The sequence below is a fragment of the Thermobia domestica genome, chromosome 14, assembly GCF_964235325.1.
Source record: "Thermobia domestica chromosome 14, izTheDome1.hap1.1, whole genome shotgun sequence".
In the NCBI taxonomy this organism is placed as follows: Eukaryota; Metazoa; Arthropoda; class Insecta; order Zygentoma; family Lepismatidae; genus Thermobia; species Thermobia domestica.
Genome location: NC_137467.1, coordinates 133,654,499 through 133,665,612, shown reverse-complemented (window position 1 = coordinate 133,665,612; position 11,114 = coordinate 133,654,499). Strand labels below are relative to the sequence as shown.

The 11,114-nt window shown below is 38.8% G+C and overlaps 1 protein-coding gene across 1 annotated transcript; it reads left to right on the top strand.

Annotated features, from left to right (window-relative positions):
- Positions 1 to 3,904: 3,904 nt before the first annotated feature.
- LOC145670017 (uncharacterized) lies at positions 3,905 to 4,549 on the top strand. Its single transcript, XM_081738360.1, has one exon. The coding sequence runs from the start codon at positions 3,905 to 3,907 to the stop codon at positions 4,547 to 4,549; it is 645 nt and encodes a 214-aa protein (XP_081594486.1).
- The last annotated feature ends 6,565 nt before the right edge of the window (positions 4,550 to 11,114 follow it).

Sequence of the window (11,114 nt, the reverse complement as noted above, 5' to 3'; positions counted from 1 at the left end):
GTCAAGGGAATCAGGAGAGTGGAAGATCTGTGGACTCTCACGCTAGCTGCAGAAGTTTTCTTCGAGCTCCTAAAATAGATGAATTGCCATCGTTTGACCCGGACACGGATGTGGGACTGCCATCAACCTTCCTTGAGCGGTTGTTGGATGATTGCAGGCTATACGGAATAGCGCAGGAAGAACTTCTCCACATAATTCCACGTATTCTACGTGGAGCAGCAAAGATGTGGATAGACAATCACATCCAACAATTCAGAACTTTTGAAGACTTCCGTCGTGCTTTTCTGAGGAATTTCCAAAGTGAAGCCATTATTCAGCGAAAGCTCACTCGCCTCAGAAACACACGCTATAGGGCTGATTCACGTAAGTCCCTGCGTGAACTCTTTTGGGAGCAAGTCAAGGCGTTCTGAGAACTAAGCCCTTCTATGTCGGAAGCGGAAGTTCTCTCAAACGTGAAGAACATGTTACCGTTACGTATCCAAAGGCAGCTCATCGGAGTTCAGCTGGAGGACACGGAGCAACTGTCAATGATCCTCTGGGACAGCGAGGAGCTGGACAGGATAGAGAGTTTCCAGAGAGACCGAAATGCCCAAAGGAATAAGAGGGGTACGACAGGCCAACGGAGAGTACAGCATGTGCGTAGGCAGTCAACGGAGGAAACCGTATATAGGGACTCCGGAAATAGAAGACAACGGAACCATCCTTATCGAAGAGAGGACAATCGATTGCGCAACACTCACCAGCCATTACAGCGGACTGATGAAGACAGTTCCGGCAGCGAGAGAAGTACAGGGGCACCGACAAGAGGTCACGCGCAGCGCCGTTTCCGCCGCAATCAAAGAAACAGAGAAGACAGGCCAAGAACCGAAGAGAGACAAGTCCGACAAGTGACCACGCATCGAGGGAACAGCTCGGAGCGAAGAGGTCACACCAGAGGAAACAATCGTGGGTCACGAGGGAGAGGTAGCAGTACACCAGACAGCATCAATACTACCAACCCACTGGTCCTGCAGGCAGAGCAGCAGCAGGAAAACTAGAACTTGACCGCCAACGGTCCAGGGTTCGGGTTGACGGTCAGTCTCAGTCTGCTAGAAAGGAACCCAATAAAGTAGTTGACACCGATGTGGAAGGAAATGAAACAGCAGTGAAGATAAGAATTAATGCAGAAGGCAGATGTTGCACAGAGACTAATCAAAGAAACGTTGTAGAGCAAACACAAAAGAATACTGAGCCTCAGAAGATGAATGTGCATGTCTCTGCCACTTGGCTTACCTCTGATGATAATGAGAATGAGCAAGAGGAAGATTAAACACAACGATATCAAACACCCAGAATAGAAGTCGTTATAAACCAACATACCTTCGAGGCAATTTTGGATACGGGCAGTGAAGCTACGTTGATTACGGAGTCTACTTGGAAAAAGATATCGGCAGATGTTCGCAACCCGACATTGCGACAAGCACAGGAGATCAGATTAGTGGATTTCACGGGGAGGTGTCAATCCAGAGCAATCGGTCGTGCAGTTATACCGATTGAGCTCTCGGAGATGGAGATCGCGTTGGAAGTGTTGGTAGTTAAACGACTCAACGCACCCATTCTCCTCGGCGTGGACTTTCTGTACCGTGTACGCGCCGAGCTATATTTCAATCGCTGTGAGCTGCGAGCGGATGCAGAACCCGCCAACATAATCCGCAAATTCCTACCTGTCAAGAATGGAAGAGGAACTTTGCGTCGAGAAAGATCTTCAAATTTCAAATGTAACCAAAGACGAATTAATGCAAGAGATTGAAGAAAAAGTGCGTGCAGCCAACCTACCCTCGCACATTGAGGCACAACAACTTCAAGATATCCTTCGTAATCACTGCTCAGTATTTTCTGATCGTCCAGGACGCTGTAGGGTGTATCAACATGTTATTGTTGTTGAAACAGAGGAGGCCATAGTTTCCAAGATATATCCGGTTGCATTAGCACACAGAGATGAAGTGCGTACGCAACTTAAGCAAATGCTTGAATGGGACATTATTAGGCCTTCAAAATCCTGTCATTTGAATCCACTGCTGATTGTACCTAAAAGTGATAAAACTCTACGTCTATGTGTTGACTTTAGATCCCTAAATAGGCATACCAAGGTGTTACAGACACGACCTCTGGAAATTCAGGAGATACTGCAGAGATTCTACGGTGTGAAGCATTTTGCAAGAATAGATATGAACTGTTCTTTCTGGCAGCTAGAACTGACTGAACGCTCGAAACCCTATACCGCCTTCCCATTTGAAAACAAATTGTATGAATTTCAAGTCATGCCATTTGGACTTTGCAATGGGTCTCAATCTTTTACGAATGCGATGAATTTGGTATTAGGGGATGAGGTTCAGGATTTTACCATCTGTTATGTGGATGACCTCCTAATCTTCTCTAGGTCGATGGAGGAACACCTGCAGCACATCGACACCATTTTGGCACTTATCAGCAAAGCAGGAATGACGGTGAAATTGAAGAAATCAGAGTTCGGGTTACAAAAAGTTCAATTTTTGGGGCACGTGATTTCACCAACTGGTATTGTAAAAGATAAATCGAAAGTAGAAGTCATACTGAACCTGGAGTCGCCTCGCACAATAAAACAAGTGAGAAGATTTCTTGGCATCTTAGGGTATCACCGCTCATACATACCGAACTTCTCGCAAGTGGCGCAACCTCTTTTTGAGTTGCTGCAGAAGAACCGAAGATGGAAGTGGTCTCAAGCACACCAGAAAAGTTTCGAAGACTTAAAGAGGGCGATCGCGGAGGATGTGATGCTGTACCATTCCAACTTCCAGGAACCCTTTTACGTGCAGTGTGATGCATGTTTGTCAGGCCTGGGAGGCTGTTTGTACCAGAAACAAGGGGATGAAAGGCGAATGATCCAATACGCCAGCCGAAGTTTAAGAGGAGCAGAGAAGAATTACGCCATCAATGAGCTGGAATGTCTTGCCATTCTTTGGTGCATACAGAAATTTCGCATCTACCTCCTTGGTCATCGCTTCACTGTGATCACTGATCACAAAAACCTGCAATGGCTGCACCGCAGCAAGAACTGGAACAGTAGGTTGACCCGCTGGAGTGTACAGCTGCAGGATTACGCTTTTGATGTAGAGTACGGTACTGCAAAGGCAAGGATAACACAGTTGCAGACTCCTTGTCACGCTATTACGAGGAAGGGCCTGCAAACACTTTCAGCGTGAATAGTGTGATGCAGCAGACCTTGGTACTTGCAGTCACCAAAGAAGAGCTTGCGAGACAGCAGAGAGAGGATCCTCAGTGGAAGGATATAATTGACTTCCTAATAAAAGACGATATTACGGAGGGGAGCACCAGGAATCGGAATTGGAGTCAAAGCTATTGCTTAGCTGACCAAGTTCTACGCCTCAAGAACTTCCATACTCCAGAGATGCTGACAATTTGTCTTCCGAAGACACTTCAAGACAAGGCACTCCAAGACATCCATGACAACGGCGGACACTTTGGCTTTTACAAGTCGTGGAAGGCCCTCAGCCAATCTTACTTCTGGAAGGGAATGAGGCAAGACTTGAAGAAATGGATAGCCGATTGTGCAGTGTGTGCTCGATCCAAAGTGGACAGACATCCCCCTCAGCGAACAGTAACCTCTTACCACGCAGAGCAACCCAGAGATATTTACTATGTCAATCTTGTAGGACCAATGACACGAACGCCCACGGGAGAAAAGTATATCCTCACCGTGATGGACAGATGCACGAGGTATCTCGTAGCCATTTCCTAGAGGAACAGTTCGGCTAACCTAGTCCTCAAGTATCTCAGCCGTTACGTTCTACCCATAATTGGGGTACCAAATGCCATATTGAGTGACCAAGGACCACAATTTACCTGTTTAAGATGGAAGGAAGAAATGGAGAGACACAACATCAAGGTCTTGTACGCACCTCCATACCATCCGAAGGCAAACCTGGTAGAGAGAACACACACTGAACTTCACCGACTGTTCAGAGTATTCTGTGCAAAAAATCACACTTCTTGGGCAGAACATCTACCAAGCATTGTCATCCTAGTGAATCATGCGGTGACACAATCCCTTTCTTATACTCCAGCAGAATTATTTCTAGGAGCAGTGCGAAGAAACCCCATCTTGGAGCATTTTGGTATTCCGAGGGAAGAACGAGAGACCTGGGAGTACAAGCTGTTCTATGCATCCCGTAGGAACATCACCTTGAAAAGGCGGAGAAATGAAAAACGCACCAATAAAGGTCCGGTGGTAACACCTGGGGACTTAGTGTTCCTGAAAGCGCACAGGTTAAGTGCGGCTGCAGACCAGACCATGCGGAAGTTTTTCGATCTTTACCAGGGTCCGTACTATGTGAAGAAGAAGGTTGGAGCCAATACCTTCGCCATTATCGACTGTAGTACAGGAAAAGAATTGGTCCCACAACATTTGGAGAATCTCAAGATGTGGAAATGCTCAGAAGAGAGAAAGGAAGAATGGATCCAACGTATGAATGAGCGACTCTCACCCGGAGCATCCAGTAGCCAGAAGTAATCTTCAAACATGAGGTTGAGATTATCTCTCTAAGCTTGCACGAAATTTTAACATTAGGGTTCGGATCTTTGGTGAATATATAAATTTTCTTCTTCAACATAGATTAGGGTTAGGATTTTCATGTATTTGTAATTTTGTCAGAATTTGAACTTTTATATTTATCAAATGTTACTTCTCCTTAGATGCAGCCGTGCCTCACTCTGTTGCAGCACTTGCTACATCTTGGGAGGGGGGTATTGTGACAATTACGCTCACACACTCAATTAATTGTTCATATATTCAAATTAAAAACATATTTATATAGAAATTCAACTTATTTTAAAAGTCAAGGAAAATTTTATTTTGTTTCATTTAGCAGCCAAGCGAACCTCTTTCATTTGTCCCAGGTAAAGAAGTTTCTCTGGTTTTCAAAAAAAACATAAGACGTCAACCGCACAAATAGACCACCCACCTTTCCACCTCGCCAGTCAACGGTAAGGGAATTACTATTGTTACTCCAGCCATACTGTCGCTCTACCTAAATACCTCGATATCGCAAATATCACGTCACAGACACACAGGAACCAAAATTTTTTATCTACAATCTTCGCAAGTGCTTATGAAACCTTTTAACATCACGTACTAGCCCACAACAGACGCTAGGAACCCAAAACCAAGCTATCAACCGATTTTTGGGAAATGGTGTCACGAACTTCAAGCGGCGAATCAGAATCCGAAATTCAAAATTCACAAAGAGAAGAATGAAGCGTCTACTTTTTTTTTAAAAAAAAAAGAAAGAAAGCTGGGAGAACGCCTACACGGAAGAGAGGTTACTCTAAATCGACTCTTCACCGTGAAAACGTCACCAACACGCGACTCATAAGGATACGTCAACTTATATATCTATATATACTTAAGTGATTATATTCATAAGAATGACTAGCTAAAGACCCTCTAGCAGCCAGCTACTCAAACCACGCGTTATCCACAGCAACATAGTCATTACAAAATTACTTATGTAAATATTTAAAACATTAACACATAGATATTATTCTTATCATCTTACGTTGACGCTACGTAATTTGTGATATTGAAGTGAGTCTGTGATCGATCTATATACGTTGACTTCCTGCATTAAGTGGAAAGAGAGGAAAAGTAGTGCGATGGATGGCGGATATATAAACTGTGCGAGTGAAATTTAAGTGCAGATGGATTTGATAAGTGACGCATCGTTGCATTCCAACATGGAGATTGAAAGGGACAGAAACACGAGTTCGAGCCCCGATACTCGAGACAGATGCCTTGCCACAGGAAGACCCAGACGCTTCAGACAAACGAGGACCTCTTCTCCGGGAGTTGAATCCAGAAGACAGCGGAGTCTGAGAAGGGACATTAGGAAGCATTGTGTCGGTCAGTTAAGTACAGTGCAGTTTTCTTCTGAAGTGTGGAAATATAAGCGGAAAGACGTATTAAGGTAGGACAAAGTATTCTGTTATTTTCTTTATTGAAGAAGGACTATGGCCAATATTTCCGTGATTCGTGATCTCCATACTCACCTTTTCTTAGAAACTTCGGGACATTGTTTATTCATACGGAACTGTCCGTAAACATTTAGAGCATTTTTTTCTTTCTTTTTAAAAGAAGTAAACAAATAGCCTAATGCCTTGGTTGCATTTCCAAAATTAATTCACGGATATAGGAACTATTAATTTCATTCTTGAATAAGTACCATAAAATTTTTTTGATTATTTTACTAGTGAAATTTGTATACATTGATTTGATCTTCAATCATGCATTTATTTGTAATAGTCATGTGTCAATATTTAGATCCTTGAAGCCGTCATTATAATCATTTATATGCAATCCAATATTTATTTATATCAAGTATGGATTATTTCTCTTTTAAACATAAATCGCGTTTAAGATGTGTGAATGTAATGTAATTTCTGTTTTGAGTAAACCATGATTTAGCGTCAAAGTCTAGTTATTCAAATTTTAACATTTGTATAAGTTGTGTTAGGGAAATATGTGTCAGAACGGTAAACAGGCTTAATACTATTTTATTGTAACTTGTCAATTTTTATTATACTCATTCTTAAAAGAAACAATCAATATAAAGCTTCCAAAGACGTGCTATGTTGAGTAAGTTTCAGACAAATAAGTGTAAATATTCTTATCCCGTAATATCGTTAGAGTCTCATAAATAAGATAAACAATTTAAGATACTCGAGTAAATCCCTTCGGAGGTACCTATCTGAGCAACGAACGCAGATAGGGTCCATAGCTATGGAGAAACGTGTATTCGCAAAATAAGGAATCAGTGAGAAAATCAAAAAGTGTCGACAATATAATTATTTTGATCAATTGGCCAAACTATAATAATAGTAGTACTATATATATATATATTTCTGTGTAGTGTATTTGAATATAAAATATTTGTGTAGTTAGGGTTGTGTAACGATTTTTATTGTGAATTGTATTATTTTCCAACTGATATAGTATGTGTACAAAGCTATGTTTTGTTTATGCAAATCTTTTAATATTAAAAATTCAGTAGAGTTCATTAGAAACAGTGCACTAAATTTTCTCAAAAAAGCATACTATCGCTTCTAAACTATTTCTCCAGTAAGTCTTGCAAGCAACCTAAACCATAAATTCTTTCATTCCGCAATCCGATTCTTAAACTTATTTCCATTTTTTTATTAATAAAAAGAGGTAGTAACTGTGGACGAATTACTTAATAGTCGGTTATGTCTAGGAGGAAAACAATAAATCATTTTGTTAAATAATATTCAGTTTAATAGAAATATTTGTTTGTATAACTACGTCATGGTAATTATAAAGTTTAGAATATTGTCAGTTTAGTTGAGTAGAAATAGATTGTTGCTAAATTTTACAGTCAAGATTGAGTAACTTGAATATTACGTTGTATAGTGAAGAATGTGTTAAGAGATATCATATTATTTGGTCAAAACAGTCAAAAGTCTGATTCATTTTCAGTAAAGTCAATTAATTCATTTTTTTTCTGTAAATCCAAATTAACTTTCTTGTTGATTTTTGTAGATATCACCTTATTTCTCGTTAAATTTATTAAAAGTCTATTTGACGTTAGAACCAAAGCATTTATGTGGTTATCATTTCAAAGATATGTCTATTTCTTTAACCGGTATTAGCATACCTAGAAGGACTGAAAAAGTTGAAGCACAGTTACATTGACCATCAGAAATTTTTATCTAAATTAACTCATTTTTTTTAACTTTAAATTAAACTTTCCTTGTTTGTTGCTTTTAAACTACTTGTGCTATCTCCACACCCTTCGGTGACAAGGTGATAGTCAGTGTAGCCAACTGAACAAGCCATTAGCGAAAAATCTTTCTTTCAGCTTTGCAGCTTGTGAGATTTATGCTCCACATGTTTAAATCACTTAACTATTAACTACGCACCTGTTTTCCTAGCGCCTTGGAGACACCGTTACGGGGAAAACAGGATCGATTAGACTTAGGTCATCTTTCGTTGTATATATCAATTTTTATTTTAAATTCAAAACCATCTTAGCAAAACTGTATTTTCTACCTTGGAGAACTGAAGTTCGAGCCCCGTGGAGTCAACTTCAATTCTCCAAACTCTCATTCATTTTTTTATTTTTATTTTATTTGTGTAATAGGCAGATGAGTTGTCGCTCATCAGTACCATTCACTTTTCAAGTACAAGGTCAGGTATTCATTTTTTTCTGATGCATATTAGGCTCATCCGTGAGTGCCTTAATTATTCATTCTAGTTCAGATTAAATATGCAAATTAGAGATAAGGAATCGAATTCCGAAAACAATTCGTTTCATATTCTTCGTCGCCCGAATACGTAAGATCTGCTTATTCGTAATATCGCGCAGTAATTCTATTTGGCAGCCCGAGCAGAAATTTTCCTTTAATTATTAGTTATTTTCAATCGTTGCAAAACTTAGCGCCCGAGACGATAACATTATCATTACAAAACTTGGCTTCCAATACAGGAACCCCAGCGTTACATGTTTATCGTATGTGGTAATTTTTTTAGATTTAAAATCTCGTTTTTTCTCGAAATCTACACATGAGGATTTGCATTCAACCATATCATTTTGTTCAATGTGATTAGGTATATTGATCTGTACATGTCTCATCTTTGAACATCTTGTCGTTATACCGTATCTATATTAATAAGTGCAATATGTGTTTTATGTCTTAATCAGTAGCGTAGAGTGCTATGAGACATTGAGACACTGTCTACCTTTCAAATTAAAAGAAACCGTAGCTTTAGAATTTCCTTATTAATAAGAACTAATATATATTTCATGTTGAAGGAATAGGGTCAGCGATAGTTTGGTTAATGACAATAGTGGTAGAGTCAAATTTCTATATAAATTTATTTTTCAAAACGGAAAGAAAAGTTCTATCTCCGTCAAACAGGCTGCACAGAGAGAACAAGAAATATGTCTCAACGCGGCTGAAACAAATCCACTTGGTAGCAACTCGTGCATGTATCTGTGGGCTTCTCACTCGCTGAAACAACCTGGCAAAGAGACATCGGAGAAAATGTCTCAGCAGTAGTGATACCATACTGAGCGCAATGATACCACTTTAAATGCAGTATACTTTTCATTCTTCCTTTTAGATATTCAATCATATTTCAAGGAAAAATATTAAGAAATAGAAGGAAATAACAACATAAATTAATAACTACCTTAAGAAAGTTTTATGGATACAGTAATTCATATAAATCTTACAGGATCTAGATGCATCACAATACCAGAGTGTACCAACACTGGAAAAGGCGAAAGCGAGGCGGGAGATTTTGTAGTCTGCTATTTTGTTGTTGCTTTTAAAATCGTTAGCTAAATTTGTATTTGAGTGTGTCTGAGTTATTTATTTATTATGTGCAAATCAAATTATTGGAAATAGATTTACTGCAGCAGTTGTTATTAAATGGCATGTCTAAGATCTCATATGAAAATTAGTATTAACTTTAAAAATAGCCAATTTGAGTTTACTTTTTTGAATCAGGAATTGTGCAAAACAAATAGTAAGATTATACATAAAAGTAAATTATTAATTCAATTTAATGTATTTAGTGTATATACCGAGATTTGTCAGAATAAATTTATATAGATACACTGGTTTAATTTAATCGTTAAGGAATGTGTCTATGGAAATTAGTTTTCCGTATATTATATATAGTAGCACCCTACATATATATATATATATATATATATATATATATATATATATGAAAATGTAAAAATTATTACATTAAAAATGTTCCTTTCGGGAATGATGATTGATATAGAGCTCCTATAAATTTATTCACTCGGAGGTTTTCATCAGGAAGTAAAAACTTCAAGCTCAGAATTTTATTAGGTTCTGGATATCGATGTGATATTTTGCACCATGTGCCTGCTCTTTCTAATAATAGATTAAAAATTAAATGAAAGTTTTCAGTTTTACGTCCCACGGTTATGTCGACTAGGCTAAAGGGGACGGAGATAGTGACAAATGAATGAAATGGTGGAATGAAGAAAGTGGGAAGAAACGGCAGAACCCCAAGAAAACTCACACACACAGTGTTCATCCATCACAAAGTTCACTTGCCGTGAACTGGGAACGAACCAGTGACCCCATATACCAGAGGTGAACGCTGTATCCCTGAGCCACCGCGACCCCGAATAATAAATTATATAATTGATGTTTTTCATATACACTAGACTCTTGCTAATCCGGCCATTCCTGGCACATATTGGTGTCGGATTATTGAGTGTCTGACATTTATTTCATTTATTTATTTATCTTGTTTTTTTTTATTTATTTTGAAAACATAGGGGATATAGTGTACTGTACTTTATTAAATCGAAGAATATAATTTTAAAACATAGAGAATATACTTTATTAAATCCAAACTTATCTAAAATTTCGAGTTTCTGCTTGAGGTCTAGCGTAACGTGTTTCCTTTTAGAAGACATGATTGCGAACTGTAAAGTATGCTACAATTTCGAATACGTAATATATATATAAAGCATTGTTTAACTAAGCATTGTTGACATGCGTACGGTAATTTATTGTGCACGTGTTTTTGGTTGGATGCGCCGGATTACTGAGAGGCCGGATTAGCGAAAGTCTAGTGTATTTGGATATATGTGGAGTATAAACATGTGGATTTTCAGGTTACAAGAGACACCAAGCTATCTCAATATTGATAAGAGATTTTAAACTGCAAATAATTCCACAATAAATAAATAATGGCTCTGTTATATCGAAAAGTCTAAAGCTACTACTATTTTGAGATAATGTAAATGGATATTTTTTGTAATAAGTATTAAAAGAGAAGCCCCGGTAGCTCGGTGGCAGAGCAGTCACCTCTGACGCGTAGGGTCCCTGGTTTGATTCCAAATCCCACCAAGATGGTTTTATATGGGACAAACCCTGTATCTGTAGACTTTCTTGAGGTTCTCTCTCTTTCCCTTCCACTTTCGTCACTCCACTACTATCATCCAGCTCATCAACCTTTGCCTTAGTAATCTTTAACGTGAATGGTTTCGATGCGATGTACACTCTCACGT